General features: G+C 50.2%; 1 protein-coding gene across 1 annotated transcript in view; it reads right to left on the reverse strand.

Moving 5' to 3' along the window:
- LOC120390571 (hemicentin-2-like) overlaps positions 1-24675 on the reverse strand; it is a 281097-nt gene that overhangs the window by 21225 nt on the left and 235197 nt on the right. The window contains exons 11-16 of the mRNA XM_039513303.1: positions 18316-18387; positions 9781-9930; positions 9062-9433; positions 8613-8933; positions 1000-1053; positions 306-569 (exon numbers count right to left, since the gene is read on the reverse strand). Coding sequence (XP_039369237.1) covers positions 306-569; positions 1000-1053; positions 8613-8933; positions 9062-9433; positions 9781-9930; positions 18316-18387 — 1233 coding nt within the window. The remainder of the gene's footprint in view (positions 1-305; positions 570-999; positions 1054-8612; positions 8934-9061; positions 9434-9780; positions 9931-18315; positions 18388-24675) is intronic.

A 24675-nucleotide genomic window follows, 5' to 3' on the forward strand; every position in this document is an offset into this window, starting at 1 on the left:
GGGGAAAGGCCCCGTGCCCCACTCCCCGCCCCTTAGTGATACCTTGGAATAGCTGGGGGTCGCTCCTGTTAGATCTGGAAACGATGATTTTCAGAGTCCTCTCTAGAGCTGAAATACCCACGGCAACATGTTAGATTGGAGAGAGCCCCCCAGTGACCCCCTGATCCGCAGCCCAGGACCCATCACTGACCCCCCACACCTCCTGCAGCCCAGCACCCCCCCTGGATCCCAGCCCACCCTGTTCCCTGCAGCCCAGCGCACCCACTGAGGACCCTCTGTCTGCCATGGCCCCCCTAGAGCCTTACTCTGCATGTGCACACGCAGGGCCCGGCTGGCCGACCCAAAGGGATTCTTCGCCCAGCACCGATACTCCCCAGCGTCCCCTGGGTTGAGATTCGGCAGCTCCAGGCGTCCGGCATCTCCCTGGCTGGGGCTCAGGGAGTTGTTCCCCTTGGCCCAGCTCAGGGTGGCCTTGGCTCTGCTCCCAGCCTCACAGCTCAGGCTCAGGGAGTCACCCCCCTGGGTCTCCAGAGACACGACGTCGCCCTCAGCTCCCCACGCATCTGGCACTGGAAGAGACAAGCAGGCGGGTTTGGTGCCCCCAGAGATCCTCCACCAAGGAGCTGAGACGCAGCCACCAGTAGGGTAGGACATGGGGGCTGTTTATATAGGGACTCCTCACCCAGCGCGGAGACACGGCCCCTCTGGGGTGGGTGCACAATCTCGGTGCGTTGCCATGGCAGCAGGTCTCCGTCACAGCGATCGCTCCCTAACCCATCTCCTCCCTGCTGCCCAACGCCCCCTTAACACTGCCCTGGGGTCTGGAAACAGAGAGAACTGGGCCCTCTACCCTCCCACATCCCAGTAGCTTCCTTCGGCTTCCCACTCTGGGCACGGACCAGCCTGGCCTGGCTGAGCCTGGGGCCTGGCCCTGAGCGCAGGCAGAGCGTGACTAGGAGGCACTCGCTGATTCCCGGGGCTCGCAGCGCGGCCTCTCACCAGGGCGTCCATTCCTGGTCAGGGTCCCGGTGATGTTGGGGGGCCCGGGCGGGTCTGAAACACAAACCAGACAGGGGGGATCAGGGGATTTAGGATTTTAGTTTAGAGATAAATTTCATGCAGGTCCCCATATTGGAACCCAACAGCTCTAAGTGGGGGTGAGACCTATGACATGGTTGGCAGCGGTGACGAACCTGAGAGCCATACAGAGGGAAGGCATTTCTACCAAAAGGCAGTTTTAAAGCAGTTTTCAGAGTTAGAAGCAGTTTCAGCTAGGTTGGCTGAAGGGAATACTGTTTTTCTAACCAGGCTTTTGTTACAAGGAACACCCTGCTGAGAGGGTACTTAGCAATTGCGAGAGAGTTTAGATCTAGTAAAAGCTGCCACCACCCAATCAGGAATGTGGATTGGGACACAGTCCTTCCCCAAAATCCTTGGGGATCCCAAGAGCCCCAAATCCATGGAGTTCTTACACCCAGGAGAAATAAACCATTCCCCCTCCCCTTTCCCTGAGAATCCACCCAAGGAAAGATCAACCAAGTCCTTAATAGAAAAGAATGTATTAAAGAATAAAAAAAAGAGAGTCACTGTCTCTGTAAGCAAGATGGAACAATATATAGGGTCTAAACTTATCAATCTCTGGAGAGAATTCCCCCTCCCTTCTTTCTCAGTAAAAGCAATACAGTAGAGACTTAAAGAAATTCTATAGCAAAACACAGAATTGCAAATACAGAAATAAAAATATAAGAATACTAGTTCCTTGCTAATACTCACTAGCTTGCATAGAAGAATTTATTGCACAAACCTGGGAGGACTAGATTAAGATGTCTGGACTCTCTTAATTCCCAAGAGAGACTCTCAAAAAAACAAAGAACAGGAAAAAAACTTCCCTCCACAGGGATCTGAAAATATCTTGTCCCTCATTGGTCCTCTGGTCAGGTGTCCACAGGTACTGCTTGATAACCCTTTACAGGTAGACAAAAACCTTAACCCTTAACTAACTGTTTATGACAATCTTGTTTCCCTCTCAGCATGATAAATGTATCCTGTGTACCCTATTATCCCCTACAGATGCATTTACAGGTTCTATAGGTCAGCAAAATGACGTAGAAGGACGTAGGCTAAGTTGTTGTTACTGGTTATAAAAGGGGCCTGTTCGGCCTTGTAAAGTGTGTCTCTCTTCTGGCACAAGCCGATGAGAGCACCCGCTCAGCTGACCGATCAATAAAGGGTGTGGTACTCGTCTTCCTGTCCTCCGTGCCTCCTTGGTGTAATTAGGTAAGCTCCAGGGGGAAACGAGCCCTTTTGGCTAACCAATGGTGACTCCGCCGGGACTTCTCTCCCTGTAGGGGGCGCTGACTGGAGGTCGAGGACGACTCTGGAGAGTGGCCACCTCGGGCTGTTGGTTTGCTCGATCTCCGGGTCGCCGCAATCGACCGGGACGGCTGCGCCCCCTCTATAGAGAACTCCAAATGACACGGAGGCAAGATGGTAACAGAAGAGGGGGAAGTCCAACTGCCGGACGCGGCCACTGCAGGCGGTAAGTGCGTTTACCTCCTGGGTTTGAGGGATAACGCCCCCAAAGAGTGGGTTGGACCCTTTAGGTGATTCATGTAAGGGAAGGTATTGTAAGTGGATGAATGTTTTGTGGTCATGTTGAATAAGACAAGCAGTGGTTAAATTCCACTAACTCCACTAGTTCGTGGGCCATGCGTTTTGCCCAGGTGGCAAGCCTCACAAGGGAGGACTCGGGTGGTCTTGTAAGTAAAAATGTTTTAGGGAAAAGACCAGAAGGGTGGGGGCTAGTTGAGAAGCCCACCCTCCTAGCTAAACTGGTAGTGGAACAAGTTGGTGCCCATGGAAGGGACGGTTCAGCGAGAAAAGAAGGATCGGGCCCAGGCGGGCAGGCAACAGACAGAGAGATTGGAAAACAGGTTGGAAACTTTTGAGGGTGTAGCGGGAGGAAGGAGTAATTAAGTATAAGCATGGGGATTTCAAATACTCAGGAGGATATTTGGAATGGTGATTTGAATTGGTAAGTGGCTGTTGGAAGACAAGCAAGTGATTTAAGGGAGAGTGAAAAGTTAACTCTGTAGTTGCTGGAGGGAACAGCAGTTAAACTTTGTAAAAATGCTAAAGAGAAAAGTTCTTGGTGTCTTTAAAATGTTTGTAAATAAATTCAGGCAAAGAAATTATTAGATTGCAATCATTTGGCTATGAACAATTTTGTTGAACTAGCTGAAGAATGTATACAGTACTATGTAAATGAAAATTTATTAGGCTCTAAGGCACTATAAGTGGTGATGTTTTCTTTCAGTGTTTAAAAGCAAGAGTTAAAAGTAAAAAGCAAGCCAGAAAGCATCTGTATTAATGCAAATTATCTAACTGATAAGGTAGAAGCCACTGAAACCTGGGCTGCCTATAAAACACATACAAGAAAATATGGGGTAATTCCCCTGTTTTGCCTGAAATCAACAAGGGTATTTGTATATTTTAAGCAAAGATTGACTGTCCAGAAGGGGTAGACCTCTGTTTTTGTCTTTCAGATAATCAGAGAAAACTGATGCTAGCTGAACAGCATTCAACGTACCATGCATTTACTAGCACAATAAAAATTATGTTTTGTGTTCTATGTTCTGTCTTGCGGTGTTTGTCTCGTGGCCAGAATTGTTGTGTTTAATATTTTCATGGGATGGTCTGGTTTGAAATCAAGCAGAAGGGTTGGATTGGAATGCAGATACTTGTTTTGTTCAACTTAGAATACAAAGTGTTTGGATACATCAGGAAAAATGTGATATACTAAAGTCTAATACATTTCCTTAAGTAAAAGAAAGAAACTTCATTGACCAAATCTTTTAATTAAAAATTGTTATTAAAATTTGCATACCAACAGTCTTAAAAAGCAAGAATATGAAAAGTTAACCCACTCCCCATATTGTACAGGGGATCCTTCTGGCTACCTCAGATTTCTAGCCAGAGGGCTGGGGATGGTGGAAAGCTATTGAACTAGAAGTTGTATTGAATGAACTCATCAAAGTGGGTGTGCTTGTCCTGGTTTGTTGTTCCAAAGCTCTGTAATAAAGTTATTTTAGTAGAAGGGTATATATGGCATACATTAAATAATAAGACTAATGTACTGTATAACAGCAATGTGTATGTGTTCATTGTTAACAAAAGGTGTATAAGTAAAAAGTAAAAGTTTCCTTTGTAGGTTAAAAAAAAGGCCAAGAAGGAAAAAGGAAAAAGAACAAGTTAACTGAGAAAAAATAAAAGAATAACTAACATGCTCAGTCTAAGGATAAGGCGCTGGCCCCAGTCAAGGACACTGCTCACAGCTAAGACTTGGCTGACAACCAAGGAAAGGGGGGGATGGTTGCTGCAGTTAACCAAGATTGGTGTGTACCCAGTTTCCCTTCTGTAGCACATTCCTACTGTCAACACTGTGTGATTTGTCAACAGCACAACATTGGTAAAGCTGTTAAAGCTAAGCGGGCAGCCCACCTTCCTCCTTGGGGACCTTTTGTAAATATTCAGATTGATTTTATTCAAATGTCTACATGTTGTGGCTATGAATATGTATTAGTTTTAGTTGATGTATTTACCAATTGGGTTAAAGCTTTTCCCTGCAGGAAAGCAGATGCCAGGACTGTTGTGAAACTTCTGCTTAAAGATTTTGTACCAGGTTTTGGCATCCCTGTGAGTATCAACAGTGATCGTGGAACTCATTTTACTGGACAGATTGTAAAGGAGTTATGTGCAGTTTTGTAGATCCAGCACAACCTTCACTGCCCTCACCACCCACAGTCTGCTGGGACAGTGGACCCCCAGAATGGGATTTAAAAAAAAAATAAACTGGCCAAGATTTGTGCTGAGATAAACTTAAAGTGGCCAGATGCCCTTCCTTTGGCACTGATGAGTATGAGAGCCTTTCCCAATCGAAAGACTGGACTCAGCCCTCATGAAATTTTGACAGGACGCCCAATGTGACTACCAGCTGCACCCCCACTAACCCTAGCTCAGATGGACATTCATTTGATGGATAACATAATGCTTAAGTATTGTCAGGCACTAATGAAATGTGTGAAGTCTTTTTATACACAGGTGAAGGAAGCATTACCGAAGGATCCTGTGCACCCTTGCCACTCGTTGGAACCAGGAGACTGGGTCTACATAAAAATCCATCGATGAAAGACTGCTTTGGCTCCATGCTGGAAAGGCCCTTATTAAGTCCTGCTAATTACCAACACCGCTGTGAAGTGCCAAAGACTGACTGCCTGGACCCATGATTCTCATTGCAATAAGACCCCTCCACCTCAGGAGGATTCACCTACTGATGATTAGCCTATTTCTCCTTCTAGCTCCACTGTGCCTTCTGGACAGCAGGGAAAAAGGACAAGGTGACGTGATGTGCTAGCTAACCTCTCCCTTGTCCACTGACAGACCAACTGTGCCTTTGAATTTTTCTAAAAGAAGCAAAACCATTACAGAGTGATGTACTGGTGACCTCTCCCCTGTAGAATGCTGAACCACAACTATTTCGGGAAAGAAGAAGAAACACTCACTCCACTAAAATTGCCAAAGTCCAGGAATTCCTGACTAAAAAGGACATTGAGAACTGATCCTGGTGAAGAAACAAAGAATTATACACTGGCAGGAAGAAACTTGTGGGATCCATGCTTGGGAATGTGGTATTAATTGGATTTTGGGGTTTATTCTACAGGCTGTGCCCTGTGTTTTGGATAAATCCTTCAGTATGTATTGCCCTCCCTAATTGGATTTTAAATGACATTGCCCTTATCCAGTTTTCAGATCACTTCTACATACCCAAATTGTTCACAAGGGGCTGCCATTAGATTAGCACAACAGAGAGCCTGGGTTATTTCCTATAGAAGGAAAGGGAATTGACCAGATCCCTGTGGGCTAGGGCCAATAGTGCAGCAGCCATTTGGAATATTCTTAAAAGCCAAGAATATGATAAGAAATTGGGCCAACTAGAAAAGGCCACTAGCCTTATTTTTGAAGCTCAGCTATCTTAAGTACAGGCTGGAGTTGGTGAGTTACATGTCATTTCCACCCTTAGTTCTATGACCCAGAAGTTACTGACAGAGATGGTATTGAATATCACTGAGGCTGGGAAGGCATTGCAGTGGGATCTAGTATGTTTAGAAATTCAGGATTTCCTGAATGACCAGCTGATGGCCATTCGGAGTAATCTTGAGCACCAGACTTGGCCCACTGCCCTTACAGACACGTCAGGAACCATCTGATCTGTGGTCATGGAAACATACCTGGACACTTTCTGGATGAAAGTGTGGACATTCACAGTGCTCCTTCCAAGCATATGGACCAGTTAGGGTGGGTGTGGGCTCCCACATACCGAATCCTGCCGGGTCCATGGGGAGGATGCATATGGGACTAAATTATTCACCAAGACATCTGAGAAATTAAACCACTTGGTATACCTACCTGATTTATAGTCAGTGCCCCGATCCCTTAGTTGTTAAATGAACAAGGTTCCGCTCTTTTGTCCATGCATTCATTCCTGGGTTTGGGGTGACTAAGCTCAAAAGAGCAGTTGTACATATTTCTGCAGAGCTTAATTGCTTTTTGTCCTCAAAGTATGAGAAAACTCAGCCAAAAGTTTGTTGAGTATTCTCAAAGGGGGGAGAACTGTTGGAAAGCTTGAAGAACTCAATAGAACAAAGGACGTGTATCTATCTATGTCAGCTATTTTGCTTATCTACTTGTTTGGCTCCCCAAGTGTATGCAGCTGCTTTCCCATGTATGTCTCCAAAGCATTTAGTACAAAGGGTCAACAGATGTATCTTGTTTCCCCCTCAGAATGATAAATGTATCCTGTGTACCCTATTGTCCCCTACAGATGCATTTACAGGTTCTATAGGTCAGCAAAATGACGTAGAAGGATGTAGGCTAAGTTGTTTGTTACTGGTTATAAAAGGGGCCTGTTCGGCCTTGTAAGGTGTGTCTCTCTTCTGGCACTATCCGATCAGAGCACCCGCTCAGCTGACCGATCAATAAAGGGTGTGGTACTCGTCTTCCTGTCCTCCGTGCCTCCTTGGTGTAATTAGGTAAGCTCCGGGGGGAAACCAGCCCTTTTGGCTAACACTCGCTGTGAGCTCAGCTGGGGGACGGGAAAGTCCCTGAAGTGACACAAGGCCCGTGAGCGGGGAAGGGAAGTGACAGACCCGACTGAGCCCCACCCAAGAGGCGCCCAATGGAACCCAGGGGCCGGGTTAGGGTCGCGCCGGGGAACCAGAACCGTGGGAAATGGAAACCCAAGGGACCAAAACAGGTGAGTCAAAATTGGGCCTAATTGGCAGTCACTAACGAGGGGCCGAGCTGCTTCAGCCTCGGTACTTGAGCAAGTGTCACCAGCGCCACTGTCTGCTGGCGCCTGGGTGTTCAGCGTCCTGCTCCCCAAACGTGTCCTCCCCAGGGTGGGTCAGAGCCAGGGGTCTAAATAACCCCACTCCCACCCCCAGCCCAGACCCAGCCACCACCAGGGATGTCAGATACCCCCCTTGGGGGTCCTTTGCCTTCCCTCCTCGGTGCGTCTCTCCCCAGCCCTCTCCTTTTACCCCCAGGCTTAGCTGGCCAGGCCTGGGTAATTTGCAGCCCGGCTGAGCCGAGGGGGAGCGGCTGAAAGCAACACCTGGAACAGTCGGACGCTGGTACTGTCTGGCTAGGCCTGGCCGGGTCCGTCCATGCTGCCCTCAAAGCCCCACGGCGCCGAGGCTCAGAGCCTGGGTCCATTGGGTCGGGCTCGCGGGGCTCAGGCTGCGGGTCTCTGATTGCAGCGCGGACGTTTCCTCCGAGGTCTGTGTAGACGTTTGGGGTCGGACTGGGGCCTGGGCTCAGATACGGGGGCGGGGGTCTGGAGAGCGGGTTCCTACTAAATCTCCCTCTGGCTGAAGAGAACAAGGGCCAACCTTACAGTGGAGCCTGATTTGATCCTTCACCTCGCAAAGGCGGCTGCTGATTTCCCCTCTGCCCTGGATCTGCAGCGTGAGGGTCACAGGCCATTGAACGGGGGTTTGCCCTGGGGCAGGGTGGGCCGAGGTCTCTGGGCATCGAGCCTGGAGCGTGTTTAGTGCCGGACAGTGACTGGGTCCCGTTAACACTCTGCCCCATATAGAGCATCCACCGATCCCGGCAGAAAGAGGAGGGATGTGGAGACGCGGTGGTATCTCAGTGGGAACTGGGGTGGCTGGTGTGAGGTGTGGTGGGGGGGAATCCAAGCAAGAAGGGACTGGAATGGGAGGGGTGGATCCCAGGACAGGAGGATTCTGGGGGTAGGGCAGATCGGGGGTAGAGAGGATCCCAGAAGAGAAAGGGCTGGAGACCTGGGGGTGGATGGGGAGCCATAGCCACGCGGGGCAGGAAGGGGTGAAGATCCCAAGGGAGAAGGGGCTGAACGGTGTGGGGTGAAGGGGCCTGGAGTAGAATTGGCTGAGGGTGCCTGGTCAGGGGTGGGGATCACAGCACATGGCTGAGTTGAGGGAGGGGCTGGAGGGCAGGGCTGGGGAGCTCAGGGGAGGGATCCCAAAGGGGGCTGGGGGTCGGCGTGGAGGGGCTGGGGGAGGGTCACTCACAGACGACGTGAAGCCGGATGGTTCTGCGGGTGGAAGGTCCCCGTGGTGGCCTGTAGGTGACGTTGCAGACGAGCTCTTTGCCATGGTCCCCCAGACCGGGCGTGAAGCTGAGCGTGGAGCTGCGGGCCCAGGTGCCGTTCGACAGCTGGGCTGAGACGTCCCGGGCTGTGTCGCTGAACGGCCCCGTCCAGGTGACTCGGGGAGGGGGCCCGGAGCAGCGCCCAGGGGCCGTGCAGGTCACAGTCACCGGCTCCCCGGCCACCAGCATCTCTGGCAGCCCCCGCGCCGGCGAGATCTGGATCTCTGGCTCCTCCGTCAGCCCTGAGACAAGGGGAGAGGGGAGAGAATCACTCGGGGACATGGGGCCTTTCCCCTCTAGGGGCGCAGCCCCGATCCGGCCCCAGGGCGGGGACTGGCTGGCTCTGTAGGGCCAATCAGTGGTGACTTACCTGTCACAGAGATTGTGGTACTGGAGCGATAATTGATGCTAAAGACTCCCTCGACTCTAAGGAAATATCTCCCCGCATCCGTCCGTCGGATGTCGCTGATTTGCAGGGAGCAGTCGCCGCGCGCTGGATTCTCCACCAGCTGGAACCGGCCCTGGGTCTCCTGTGACACCCCCCAGCTGGGGTCACTGCTGGCCACAGGCAGATTCTGGGCCTGATCCTTGTACCAGTATCTGTGGAGCCGGGCTGGGGAATTCTTAGTGTCATACGAGGCTGGGTACGTGAAGGTGCAGGGGACAAGAACGCAGAGACCCTCCTGCACCGACACCGACTGCGGCACCGTCAGGGTAAATCTGGGCTGTTGGGCCAGGGACCCTGCAGGGGACAGGGAGGGATCAAAGTGGGACCCATAGAGAGCAGAGACCAACCCTGAGCTCCCCCCACAGCTCTGCCAGTGTCCCTCACTCCTGACCTGCAGCCCCCTGCGAGCCCAGCCCTGGGTCCTTGACCAAAACTCACTCTGTTTAGTTTCCATCCCTCCCTACATCGAGCTCCCTGCCCCCACTCCCTGTCACTCAGCGCCCCCTAGCACCACACTGGGGCACTGGTCTCCCCGCCTCCTCTCCCAAGTCTCCCTTCCAAGTCCTGGGACAGACCTGGCCCTGCTTAGCGCAGGTTCTGCCCTTCCCCCTGCTCTGGGGCTGCAGGTGCTGCTTACTTACCCCTCCAGAGCAGGGCGAGGATCAGGACCCTCAGCGTGGCAGGACCCCCTGCTCTCCAGTGGGGGCCCTGAGGTGGGAGCTCCCTTTCCCCAGCGTCCTGCTGTGGCATCGGGACTCTGCCCATGGCTGGGGCATCCGGCTGGTACAAACCTAGAGACAGACGGGGGTGAGAAGTGTGAGAGCAGAGTCTGTTTGGGGGGCGCAGATCTGCCTGGGGAACCATCAGTGCTGCTGGGCTCTGTAGGGGGTTGATCTATGGCTTCTGGCAGCGCAGTGACCCCCCCAGATCACAAGACTATCCTGAGAGATTGTGGTCTAAAAAAATCCTTAAATTGGTGAAAAAACCTGAGATTTTCTCTAAAAATCATGAAATCGTCCAGAAAATCCTGAGCTGGTGACAGAAGATGGTGGGAAGGCAGCTCTGCTCGGTGCCTGCTTTGCTTCAGTCTTCCCACAAAAAAACAACATGTGAGCAGGTGATTTGCGAAGGTACCACAGACAACAAAGGGGAAGGGCTGCAGATCGGGGTAAGAAAAGAACTCACCAGAGATGTTCCGACCCATTTGAATGAATTCGGATCAGTGGGGCAGGAAGCTGTTCAACCCAGGGGGCTGAAGGAATTGAAGAAATCTTGGAGCCACTGGCAATAATATTTGCAAACTCATGGATGCCAGGAGAGATTCCCAGCAGACAGGAGAAGGGCTAACAGAGGGGCCATCTTTAAAAGGGGAAAAAGGAGGAGCCAGGGAACTATAGACCAGTCAGCCTGACCTTGACACCTGGAAAGCTACTAGAACAATGTATAAAATTTTCAATTTGTGAGGTCGAATGGGTGATCACCAGCATGGATTTACCAAAAACAAATTCTGCCAAACCAGCTTGATTTCTTTCTTTGACAAGGTAAGCGGTTAATGCCCAGGGGAAAGCAGTGGACATAACATACCTGGAGTTCAGCAAGGCTTTTGACACAGTCCCACATGACATTCTCATAAGGAAGCTGGAGAAGACTTCTGATGGAACTCAAATGTGAAATTGCAGAACTACTAACTGTGGTATGTAACTTATCATTTAAATCAGTTTCTGTACCAGATGATAGAGGATAGCTAATGTGATACCAATTTTTTAAAAAGGCTCCAGAGGTGCTGCCAGCAATTAGAGACAACTGAGTGTAATTTCAGTGCTGGGAAAACTGTTTGAAACTACAGTAAAGAACAGAATGATCAGATGCAGAGATGAACACAATTTGCTTGGGAAGAGTCAACATAGTTTTTGTAAAGGGAAATCATACCTCACCAACTTACTAGAATTTTATGAGGGAATCAAAAGCATGTGGACAAGAGTTTTCAGAAAGCCTTTCACAATGTTTCACGATGTGGCCTCTGGCGGGACACAACTGACAGTATCAATTCAGGACAAATTGCTTAGAAGAGGGCAGTTACAGCCCAGGGGCTGGGTTTCCTTTACCATTAAGGCACACTGAACCAGCCAAAGGGAGGGGACTTTGGTCTCACCCCGCTGGCTAACCATAAGTCATACAAGCAATTCCCTTTGACACTCCAGTTTCCCAGAATCACTGCCAGTGACACTTGTTATGGGGAGGAATGGTTATGAAAACCAATACCCTGGTAAAAGTAAAAGGTTCTTCTGATCCCAAAGAACCAAGCCCCAGGCCCAGGTCAATGCACAAGTCAGATCTTACCCACAAATCACGCTGTTGCCAGTCCCTTAGAATCTAAAATCTAAAGGTTTCTTCATAAAAAGAAAGAAATACAGATGAGAGCTAGAAGTGGTTAAATGGAATCAATTACATACAGTAATGGCAAAGTTCTTGGTTCAGGCTTGTAGCAATGATGGAATAAACTGCAGGTTTAAATCAAGTCTCTGGAGTCCATCCACAGCTGGGATGGGTCATTCAGTCCTTTGTTCAAAGCTTCAGTTTGTAACAAGGTTCCTCCAGAGATCAGAAGCAGGAGTGAAGACAAAATGGAGGAGATGCAGCAGCCTTTTTAGTCTCTTGCCATGTGGCTTGTGCTTTCTTTGTTCCAACCACAAACCACCCAGCACATGGCATGGAAAACCATAGAGTTCTGTCCCTAGGCATGTCCCTGCCTTCCTGAGTCACCAGGTGTCTCTGCCTTCTCTCAGTGGGTCAGTTGTACAGCTGATGGTCCTTAATGGGCCATCAAGCAGGCTAGGCTGTGCTGATGCCACATTGTCTGGGGTGTCACCCAGAAGCATGGCACAAGTTTGAAATACAGACAGTCTAGAGCTAATACTTATAACTTTAACTACAAAAATGATACCTGCACACAGAGAGCATAATCATAACCTGCAAATCTGAACATTTTCATGGACAGCTTACGTGACCTCCTTTGTACAAGATTTGGTGCCACTATATGATCTTGGTTGCAACAATGATCTATACGGTCACAGTTCATTTCAATAATGTCAAACAAGGTCCCTCCCGAAAGGCTCTTAAGCAGAGTAAGCTGTCATGAGAGAAGTGGGAAGGTCCTCTCCTTGGTCAGTAACTGATTAAAAGACAGGAAAGAAAGGATAGGAATAAATGGTCAATTTTCACAGTGGAGAGAGGTGAATAGTGGTGTCCCCCAGGGATCTGTACTGAGACCAGTGTTCATGTTCACAAGGGATCTGGAGAAGGGGTAAACAATGAGGTGGCAAAATTTGCAGATGATACAAAACTACTCAAGATAGTGAAGTTCAAAGCTGACCGAGATGAGCTACAAAGGATCTCACAAAACCGAGTGACTGGGTAACAAAATGGCAGGTGAAATTCATTGTTAATAACGTAATCATAGTTATACATATAAAATGAGCTGTTACCACTCAAGAAAGATCTTGGAGTCACCATGGAGAGTTCTCTAAAAACGCCCACTCAGTGCGCAGCGGCCGTCAAAAAAAGGAACAGAACGTTGGGAATCATTAAGAAAGCGATTGATAATAAGACAGAAAATATCATATTGCCTGTATATAAATCCATGGTAGGCCCACATCTTGAATACTGCGTGTAGTTCTGGTGGCCCCATCTCAAATTGGAATTGGAAAAGGTTCAGAAAAGGGCAACACAAATGATTAGGGGTGTGGAACAGTGTATCAGGTTGCTGGTGCAAAAGCACCTAATTAGCCCCTGCCCAGTCAGCTCCAATCAGGGGAAACAGATTGGGGCTGATGGAAAAGGCCTGATGCCGGCCTGAGGATTGGCCAAACCTGGTGGCCTGACAAGCCAAGGGCTATAAAGGCTGGGAGGGAGCAAAGAGGCAGGGGGCAGCCAGGGAGAAGTCAGTCAGGGCGGGGACTGGAGGCCTCCTAGCTGAAGCCTGGCTCTGTCTGTCAAGGAGGTGACTAATCCTGTACAGCTTGTATATAGACAGACAGTGGTGGTGGGAGAACCTTAAGTGAATAAAGACACGGGTGTTGCACAATCCTGAAGTCTCTCTGAGCCTTACTGGGGGCAGCAAGTGAGCCCCAGGAAGAGGTGTGGGTCATGGACCCTGTTAGAAACAGTTTCCTTATGAGGAGAGATTAATAAGACTGGGGCTGTTCAGCTTGGAAAACAGACAACTAAGGGGGGGATAAGATTGAGGCCTATAAAATCATGACTGGTGTAGAGAAAGTAAATAAGGAAGTGTTATTTACTCCTTTGCATACTGCAAGAAGTGGGAGTCCCCAAATGGAATTAATAGGCTGGAGGTTTAAAACAAACAAAGGGAAGTATATTTTTCACACAACGTACAGTCAACCTGTGGAACTTTTTGCCAGAGGATGTTCTCAAGGCCAAAACTATAATATGGTTCAAAAAAGAACTGGATAAATTCATAAAGGACAGGTCCATCATTGGCTATTCGCCAGGATGGACAGGGATGGTGACCTTAGCCTCTGTTTGCCAGAAGCTGGAATGGGTGACAGGGGATGGATCACTTGATGATCAGCTGTTCTGTTCATTCACCGTGGGGCACCTGGCTTTGGCCACTGTTGGAAGATGGGATACTGCATTAGAGGGACCTTTGATCTGACCCAGTATGGCTGTTCTTATGCAGAAATGAGGATTCGGTGGGACTACCATTAAGTGGATACAGAAAAGGTTAAAAACCTGCAAACAATGAGTAAATGTTAATCAATTACATACAGTAATGGCAAAGTTCTTGGTTCAGGCTTGTAGCAATGATGGAATAAACTGCAGGTTTAAATCAAGTCTCTGGAGTCCATCCACAGCTGGGATGGGTCATTCAGTCCTTTGTTCAAAGCTTCAGTTTGTAACAAGGTTCCTCCAGAGATCAGAAGCAGGAGTGAAGACAAAATGGAGGAGATGCAGCAGCCTTTTTAGTCTCTTGCCATGTGGCTTGTGCTTTCTTTGTTACAACCACAAACCACCCAGCACATGGCATGGAAAAGCTTAGAGTTCTGTGCCTAGGCATGTCCCTGCCTTCCTGAGTCACCAGGTGTCTCTGCCTTCTCTCAGTAGGTCAGTTGTGTAGCTGATGGTCCTTAATGGGCCATCAAGCAGGCTAGGCTGTGCTGATGCCACATTGTCTGGGGTATCACCCAGAAGCATGGCACAAGTTTGAAATACAGACAGTCTAGAGCCAATATTTATAACTTTAACTACGAAAATGATACCTGCACACAGAGAGCATAATCATAAACTGCAAATCCGAACATTTTCATGGACACCTTACGTGACCTCCTTTGTACAAGATTTGGTGCCACCAAATGATCTTGGTTGCAACAATGATCTATACGGTCACAGTTCATTTCAATAATGTCAAACAAGATCCCTCCCAAAAGGCCCTTAAGGAGAGTAAGCTGTTATGGGAGAAGCGGGAAGGTCCTCTCCTGGATCAGTAACTGGTTAAAAGACAGGAAAGAAAGAATAGGAATAAATGGTTAATTTTCACAGTGGAGAGAGGTGAATAGTGGTGTCCCCCAGGGATCTGTATTGAGACCGGTGTTCATGTTCACAAGGGATCTGGAAAAGGGGTAAACAATGAGGTGGCAAAATTTGCAGATGATAAAAAACTACTCAAGATAGTGAAGTTCAAAGCTGACCGAGATGAGCTACAAAGGATCTCAGAAAACCGGGTGACTGGGTAACAAAATGGCAGGTGAAATTCACTGTTAATAAATGCAAAGTAATGCACTTTGGAAAACGTAATCACAGCTATACGTATAAAATGAGCTGTTACCACGCGAGAAAGATCTTGGAGTCACCATGGAGAGTTCTCTGAAAATGCCCACTCAGTGCGCAGCGGCCACCAAAAAAAGGAACAGAACATTGGGAATCATTAAGAAAGCGATTGATAATAAGACAGAAAATATCATATTGCCTGTATATAAATCCATGGTATGCCCGCATCTTGAATACTGCGTGTAGTTCTAGTGGCAACATCTCAAATTGGAATTGGAAAAGGTTCAGAAAAGGACAACAAAAATGATTAGGGGTGTGGAACAGTGTAGCAGGATGCTGGTACAAAAGCACCTAATTAGCCCCTGCCCGGTCAGCTCCAATCAGGGGAAACAGATTGGGGCTGATGGAAAAGGCCTGATGCCAGCCTGAGGATTGGCCAGACCTGGTGGCCTGACCAGCCAAGGGCTATAAAAGCTGGGAGGGAACAAGGAGGCAGGGGGCAGCCAGGGAGAAGTCAGTCGGGGTGGGGGAACTGGAGGCCTCCTAGCTGAAGCCTGGCTCTGTCTGAAAAGGAGGTGACTAATCCTGTACAGCTTGTATATAGACAGACACTGGTGGTGGGAGAAACTTAAGTGAATAAAGACACAGGTGCTGCACAACCCTGAAGTCTCTCTGAGCCTTACTGGGGGCAGCAAGTGGGCCCCAGGAAGAGGGGTGGGTCATGGACCCTGTTAGAAACAGCTTCCTTATGAGGAGAGATTAATAAGACTGGGGCTGTTCAGCTTGGAAAACTGACAACTAAGGGGGGATAAGATTGAGGCCTATAAAATCATGGCTGGTGTGGAGAAAGTAAATAAGGAAGTGTTATTTACTCCTTTGCATACCACAAGAACTGGGAGTCCCCAAATGGAATTAATAGGCTGGAGGTTTAAAACAAACAAAGGGAAGTATATTTTTCATGTAACGTACAGTCAACCTGTGGAACTTTTTGCCAGGGGATGTTCTCAAGGCCAAAACTATAATATGGTATAAAAAAGAACTGGATAAATTCATAGAGGACAGGTCCATCATTGGCTATTAGCCAGGAGGACAGGGATGGTTTCCTTAGCCTCTGTTTGCCAGAAGCTGGAATGGGTGACAGGGGATGGATCACTTGGTGATCAGCTGTTCTGTTCATTCCCCCTGGGGCACCTGGCATTGGCCACTGATGGAAGACAGGATACTGCATTAGAGGGACCTTTGGTCTGACCCAGTATGTCTGTTCTTATGGAGAAATGAGGACTCGGTGGGACTACTATTAAGTGGATACATAACTGGTTAAAAACCTGCAAACAATGAGTAAATGTTAATGGAACGATGTGGGATTGGAGAGGGTCTCAAGTGGGGCTCCACAGGGATCTATTCTGGGTCCGTTGTTTAACATCTTTATCCATGAACTGGATGTTGAACAAGGGAGAAGACTGATCAGATCTGCAGAGGACACAAAGATCGTGGGGGGTGGGGGGGTTGCCAACACTTTGGAGGATGGAGCTAAAATTCAGAGGGACCTCGAGAAATTGGAGAACTGGGCTGTAGACGACACAATGAAATTCATGAAGGACAAATGGAAGGTGCTCCACTTAGGGAAGAAAAACAAATTGCACAAATACAGGATGGGGAAGAACTTGCTTGGCGGCAGCACTAGTGAGAAGGAGCTGGGAGTTGTGGTGGATCACAACCTCAACAGGAGTTAGCAATGTGATGCTGTTGCAAAAAAGCAAATGCAATTTCAGGTTGCATTACCAGAAGCAGAGCATGCAAGTCACGGGAGGTGACAGTACCGCTCTACTCACTACTGGCTAGGGCTCAGCTGGGGACTTTGTCCAGTTTTGGTCACCAATGTATAGAAAGGATGCAGAGAAACTGGAAAGCATTCAGGGGTGAGGGATAAAGATGATCAGAGGGATGGAATGGAAGCCGTAGGGGCACAGCCTGAGGGAACTGGGCAGGGGTAGTTTGGAAAAGAGATTGGCGGAGGGGGACATCATCACGGTTTTCAAATACTTGAAAGGCTGCCATAGAGAAGCTGGAGAAAAGTTGTTCTCTCTTACACCAGAGGGTAGGACAAGGGGCAATGGGTTCAAACTACAGCAGAGAAAAATCTCACGGAAAACTCCCCAGCTGTGAGAGCAGTCGGACAATGGACCAGATGCCCAAGGAGGTGGTGGAAGCTCCTTCACTGGAGGGGTTTGAGAGGAGACTGGACAGCATCTGTCTGGGATGGGTTAAACCCACCAAATCCTGCTTCTTGGCAGGGGTTGGACTGGGTGACCCCTGCGGTTCCTTCTCACCCCGTGGGTCTGTGATTCCAGGATTCACTAAAAAATCACGAGATTTAATGTGAACGTCATGACATCCGGAACCTCCCCCGCTCCCGAAATTTGCTAATAAATCCTGAGATTTCCTCTAAGAATCATGTGATTGGCTGAAAAAGGTTTCAACATCCTGAGACTGGGTTTTTAAATCCACAGATTTGTGCTTTGCCTCCAAACATCCCGTTGGCTCAACACCCTCCCACCCCCAGTGATGGTGTCACACCAGCATGGTGAGGGGCTGGTTCTGCAGGGACCCAGTGGAACTGGATGTGGGTAAAATGTCCCTGGAGCGGGGGGGGGAGGCGGGAGGGGCTGCAGAAAGCTCATGGCTCCCCCCTCTGCAGACAGGGCGGGGCACTAATGCTCCCCCCACCTCTCAGCTGCATTTCCCTCCTTTCCCCTCCTCACATGTGAATTGGGCCTCTCACTCCTCCGTCCCCCTCCCCCATCCACTGCAGTGAGCTGGGCGGGTCTCAGCCTGGATCCCCCATGGCCCATGCACCATCCCCTGCCAGAGCAGGGTGGGACGGGCCCTGCTGCCCAGAGCTGGAGGGGAAGGGGCCGCCCCTGAGAGACCCAACGTCCACCCCCATCCCTGGGGACCTGCCCTGCCCCCGTGCAGTGTCTGGGACACCAAGGGGTCTGTGCCCCACACTGGAGGATGAGGGAGAAGTTTGACCTCTCTGCAATGCCTGTCCTCCCTGCCCCACAAACCCACCCCCATGGGGAAGGGGAAACCCCCGGCAGTTCCATTTCCCACCATCACTCTGATGCCCTCAGATGCTCTCGGGAAGGAGACTGAGGGATGGGAGCTGGGGAACCCCCTGCTGTACATGGCCCCTGGAGCCGACGCCTCCAGTGTGGTCCCCATGGTGGGGGAGCCCTGGGGTGGGATCCTGCTTGGGCTTGAGGGGCCACAGCAGAGCGGTGGGGGCAGGGAGCCCAGGGCTGGGATAGCAAGGGGCTGCGGGTCGGGATTGAGGGCTCCCCAGTCTCCACAGACCTTCCAGCTCCCTCCCCCACATTTCCACTCACCCCTAGACCTGCAGAGGGGGGCACAGCACCCGGCTCTCAGACCCTGCAGCCCGGGTTCCCCAGGGTTTGTGACTCAGAGCCTGGGGAAGCAGTAAGCACAGGAACCTGAAAGCAGAAGTGGGCGTTGGCAGGGGCTGTTGGGGGGAGATGCTTTCTCAGAACCCCCAGAATCAGCATCCTGCCAACTTCCCCTCCCTCTGGCTGGCACTGCCTGCAGCTTCCCTGCAACAGGGTCGACTGTATATTGCTTGTGGGGCTGGAAATAGAACCCAGAAGTTCAGGCTCTGAGTCCCTCTACAGCTCACTCTCCTCCTAGAGCTGGGATAAAACCCAGGAGTCCTGACTCCCTGCCCACACTGTAACCCACTAGGCCCTGCTCCTCTCCCAGAGCCAGGGACAGAACCCAGGAGTCCGGGCTATCTGCCCCCGCATCCCAGCTCTATCCCTTTATTACTGCTTTTTCCAGTCACACAATATTTTAACACAAGCAGCTCACACCTCTTAACATATTGGAAGGTGGGGAACTCACTGGCCCCCTGCTCTGCCAGTGTTTGTGTATCCGCAGGGGGCAGGGCCAAGCCCCTGCTGGCAGCCCTAGGGGAGTGGCCTCTGTTTCCCCAAACACCACCAAGTCACCACCCAGGAGGCTCTGGCCGCAAGAAAACTGCATTTGAGAAACGCGGCCCCAGAAAGTCTTGTTCAACCTGGATCCACTGGCTGGAGATCTCGGCAGCCATCGATGCAAGGAGAGAGATTGTCACAGATACAGGCAGCTCCCACAGACAGCCGGCTTCTGACCCCACCATGGGGGAATAGGAGACGGGTATTTCCCCTCTAGCATCTCTTAGCAGGGGAAATGTCAGCAGAGCGGAACTGGTCCATTGATCACAGACGTTTGTTCAGCTGACGAGGGGAAATTCCCAGTGACTCCTTCCTCCAGCATTGGCCTGGCAGGACCCTAGGGACCTGGGATGTCAGACCCCTGCGTGCCACTGCCTGACCCCCGACGTGCAGTGACTAGCTCAGACCCATTCCCAGCTGCGCAAAGGCCCATGGTGTAACTGCACCCTTGGCACCAGCTGGGTCCATCTTTTACAGAAAGGCCTGCTGTGACTCGGTTTCCCTCCACTGTGGTGGGGGGAAGAGGCAGTGCATTGTGGGGGGCCTGTGTGTGAAATCTTCTGTGTTTCTCACCCTCTGGAAGGTGCTTCACAGTGGCCCCACCACCAGTGTCTATCTATATACAAGCTTTACAGGATCAGTCACCTCCTTTACAGGCAGAGCCAGCCTCCAGTTCCCTTCCTGACTGACTTCTCCCTGGCTACCCCCTGCCTCCTTGCTCCCTCCCAGCCTTTATAGCCCTTGGCTTGTCAGGCCACCGGGTCTGGCCAATCCTCAGGCCGGCATCAGGCCTTTTCCATCAGCCCCAATCTGTTTCTCCTGATTGGAGCTGACCGGGCAGGGGCTAATTAGGTGCTTTTGCACCAGCACCCTGCTACAGCTTGTTTTAAGCCATGAGGACACATTTTCAGCCTCATAACTACGTACACAAAATTACAATCTATTACAACAATTCTCAGTGCATCATGAGCCTTCCAAAGACACCTAACATGAAAAATTTTGCATTGGATCCCACACAAACATATTATAAGGATGAACATGGGGGTGCAGGGTGTTCCCCCAAGGTACAGAGCATCACAGATTGAATAAAAAAATGGCAGATGAAATTCAATGTTAATAAATGCAATGTAATGTATGTTGGAAAGCATAATCCCAACTATACATATAAAATTAACTGTCACCACTCAAGAAAGAGATCTTGGAGTCATTGTGGATAGTTCTCTGAAAACATCCAATTCCCTTCACAAATATTAAGGAGCATATAGCACGTGGCTATACGCCTAGGAATATTGTCATTGACCATGTCCAGCTTCCCATACAGGCATCGCCAGTGGGCTTTTAAACAGCCCAATGCACACTTCACAGTCATTCTGCTCTTGCTCAGCCTGTAGTTGAACCGCTCCTTGCTGCTGTCAAGTTGCCCCATGTATGGCTTCATAAGCCATGGCATTAAGGGGTCGGCAAAATGCCCAGGATCACTATGGGCATTTCGACTTCCCCTACACGGATCTTCGGGTCCGTGAAGAAAGTCCCTGCTTGCAGCTTCTTGAACAGGCCAGTGTTCCAAAATATGCATGTGTCATGCACCTTTCTGGACCAGCCTGTGTTAATATCTGTGAAACGCCCACGATGGTCCACAAGCACCTGGAGAACCATAGAGAAATACCCCTTGCGATTAATGTACAGTAACTCCTCACTTAAGGTCGTCCTAGTTAACGTTTTGATGTTAAGTTGCTGATCAATTAGGGAACATGCTCGGTTAAAGTTGTGAAATGCTCCCTTCTAATGTCGTTTGGCAGCCGCCTGTTTTGTCCACTGCTTGCAGGAAGAGCAGCCCATTGCAGCCAGCTGGTGGGTGGTTGGAACCAGGGTGGACCAGCAGCCCCCCTATCAGCTCCCCACTCCCGTAAGTTCCCTGTGCAGCAGCTGCCTGCAGTTCAGCTGTATCCCTCCCCCCACTGCCATGTGCTGCTCCTGCCCTCTGCCTTGGAGCTGCTCCCAGATACTCCTGCTTGCTATATGAGGACAGGAGGGCAGAGGGGGGCTAATGTCAGGGTGTCTCTCCCTCCCCCCTGCTCCTGCACCCCACTTACCCCATCTTCCATAGAGCTGGGGGGACACATGATGGAGGGAGCGTCTATGCAGAAGCTGCAGTCTCAGGTCTCAGCAAGCTGATTTAATTAACAAGGCAGTGCACTTAAGCCTGGGGTCAGCTACTTAAAGGGGAAATGCACATTTTTTCTCTCACACACAGGGTGTGTGTCTCTGTCTGCCCTCCCTCCTTTCCTGCTGCCTGTAAAGTGGTGTGAGAGTTAACCCTTGAGGGCCCAGTCAATTGCTAGTTCATTTAGCAGTAAGGCATTCCCTGGGAAATATCCCACCCTCTGACCAAGCTTCACAATCATCATCACTGTGTACCAGTATTAAATTGTTTGTGTAAAACTTATACTCTAGTCTTTTGTCTGGTGAAAAAAAAATTCCCTGGAACCTAACACCCTCATTTACATTAATTCTTATGGGGAAACTGGATTCATTTAACATCGTTTCGCTTAAAGTCGTATTTTTCAGGACCATAACTACAACATTAAGTGAGGAGTTACTGTACTTGGTGGCTAGGTGGTCTGGTGCCAGAATTGGAATGTGCGTGCCATCAATTGCCCCTCCACAGTTAGGGAAGCCCATTTGTACAAAGCCATCTACAATGTCACGCACATTGCGCAGAATCACGGTCTTTCAGAGGAGGATGTGATTAATGGCTCTGCACACTTCCCTCCACACAAGTCCAACTGTCGACTTTCCCACTCCAGACTGGTTAGTGACCCATCAGTAGCAGTCTGGAGTAGCCAGCTTCCACAGTGCGATTGCCACACACTTTCCCAATGGCAGGGCAGCCCTCATTCTCATGTCCTTGTGATGCAGGGCTGGGGCGAGCTCATCACACACTCCCATGAAAGTGGCTTTCCTCATGCGAAAGTTCTGCAGCCGCTGCCCATCATCCCAGACATACATCACAATGTGATCCCATCACTCAGTGCTTGTTTCCCAAGCCCCAAAGTGATGTTCCACTGTAGTCAGCAACTCTGTGAATGCCACAAGCAATCTCGTGTCGTAGCTAGTACGCGTGGTGAGATCAACGTCACATTCCTCTTGCCTTTGTAGTTTAAGGAATAACTCCACTGCCACTCCCATGATGTATTGGTCAGAGCGAAAAGCATACTGGTCAACTGTTCAGGCTCCATTCCTGCAGCCCGAAGAGGCAGGATACGCAGTACACAAATCATTGGGAGATGGTGCCAAATGTGGATGGAAGCACAGGGATTGCTGGGATGCGAAGCAATGCATCATGGGGCATTGGGAGATGACCCAGGATGCCCTGTGACCCCCATCTGCCTTCCCACAAGTCTTAGTGGCAGACGAGAAAGAGGTGCTCTGTGGGATAACTGCCGAGAGTGCACCGCTCTGAACACCGCTGCAAGTGCCACAAGTGTGCACATAGCAATGAGTCCTGTGGCACCTTATAGACTAACAGACGTATTGGAGCATGAGCTTTCGTGGGTGAATACCCACTTCGTCAGATGCATGTAGTGGATATTTCCAGAGGCAGGTATAAATATGCAAGCAAGAAGCAGGCTAGAGGTAATGAGGTTAGTTCAATCAGGGACGATGAGGCCCTCTTCTAGCAGTTGAGGTGTGAACACCAAGGGAGGAGAAACTGCTTTTGTAGTTGGCTAGCCAGTCACAGTCTTTGTTTAATCCTGAGTTGATGGTGTCAAACATGGTATTGCACAGGCAGCTGTCAGTGTGAACACACAACAGCGGTTTCCCTTCAGTGCTCTCTGAGCCAGGGTGCAGAGGGACTCCCTGTGCGGCAGAGTGCTCGCCCGGTCTAGTGGGGGGGAGGAGGAGGGAGTGGGGGAGAGAGAGAGAGAGAGAAGGGGTGTGGGCCAGAGCTCAGCCCCGACCACCGCGCCGCCTGCTGGGAGGGCTCCGCACCGCTCCAGTAGGCTGGGAGGGAAGGACGTGGGCTGCCCTGCTGAGTTTGCTGCAGGGAGCTCCCTCCTCTGCCTCCTAGAGGGCGGCCAGATCAGAGAACCAAAAAAAAAAAAAAAAAACCCTGCCGTGCCGCCTTGGATTGAGCGGAATCCGCCCCGTAGGATCTGCCGCCGGAAGCACAAGTTTGCTCAGATGGTGCCTGAAGCCGGTTCTGGCACCAGGGCCAGGGCCAGATCCAGAGGGAAAATCACCTCCCCGCTCTGACTCCAGAGCTCACTGTTGATGCACCCAGGACGGCCGCAGCATCGCACCGGGAGTTCAAGTGCAGCTACTTATCCAGCATCACCCCCGAATTGTTGTCAGGGTCCCTGCTGCCCAGGAGAGCGTCCCCCGTCCTGTGAGTCTGGCTGACACCCTGGTGTTCCTAGTTGTACGTGTTGACATTTAGCCCTATTGAAACACACAGTTTGCTTGTTCCCAGTTTACCAAGCGACCCGCAGTGCTCTGCAGCAGTAACCTGGCCTCCTCATTATCTGCCACTGCCCCCATCTGTGTGTCATCTGTAAACTTGATCAGAGCTGATTTTATGTTGTCTTCCAGCTTATTAAAAAAGGTGTTAAAGTATGTCAGGCCAAGGACAGTTCCCTGCGGGATCCCTCTGGAAAAACGCGCTCGCTGCTGATTCCCTGGTGACAGTTAACTCTGGAGATCTAGCAGTCACCCAGTTTTGAATCTGTATCCTGGTAATTTCGTATCCTTCTAGTTTTTTAATCCAAAGTTCATGCGGTGCCAAATGAAACTCCCTACGGACGGTGATGGATATTACATCCCTGCCATTGCCTTTAGCAACAGTGTGAAAATCAGGCCGGAGGACTGGTAAAGCCCTATAGGTCCATGTTATTTGTATTGCATTAGTGCTTTTGAAACCTTGGCTGAGCTCAGGGCCCCGTCATGCCAGGCACTGCCCCAAGACAGTCCCTCGCCTCAGCTGGGATCGGGGCCCTGTTATGCCTGGTGCTGCCCAGAAACCAGCTGCAATCAGGGCCCTCCCAGGGGAAAGGCAGACGTGAAAACTGATTCTTTACTGGATACAAATAAACCATAGTTGTTATTGGCTCTTTGTTTAAAAAGTAGCAGTGACAAAAAAATGACTCATGAAAATCTATTTCAAGTTACAGCTTGTAAACAAGGGATTTTACAGTCGGATGCTTTTGGCTTGGGAGTGAACGTTACCTTCAACAGAACATTGTCACTAAGAAGTTATAATCACGTGGCACTGATTGACCTCGACAGAGACCAGGGCCTTGTTGTGCCAGGTGGTGCCCAGACACACAGGGAGACACAGCCCCTGCCCCACCTGAGATCAGGGTCCCCTTTCGCCACGATTTGCACAAACACAGTGAGAAACAGTCCCTGCCCCTCAGAGTTTATATTTTTATCATTTCAATTTTCAAGGGGAGGAAAGTGAGGCCAGGCAGTTGCAGCAACTGGCCCAACCTCACCTACAGCAGATTCAGTGGAGCAGGGACTAGAAGCCAGGAAGCCTGAGTCCCAGGCCAGCACCTTAGACACAAACCCAGCCCTCTGCTCCTGCCAGCTGCTGCCCCTGAGCGTGACCATCCTGCCCATCTGTGAAGCGAGTGGGTGAGGGCTCAGGCAGGGTAGAAGAGAGACTCTCTATGGGTGAGACATCAGAGGCTCTTTCCCCTGGGGGCAGTGGGGTTTGAGAGGGGGCAGGCTTTGGGA

The sequence above is a fragment of the Mauremys reevesii genome, linkage group 24 (genome assembly GCF_016161935.1).
Source record: "Mauremys reevesii isolate NIE-2019 linkage group 24, ASM1616193v1, whole genome shotgun sequence".
Lineage (NCBI taxonomy): Eukaryota > Metazoa > Chordata > Testudines > Geoemydidae > Mauremys > Mauremys reevesii.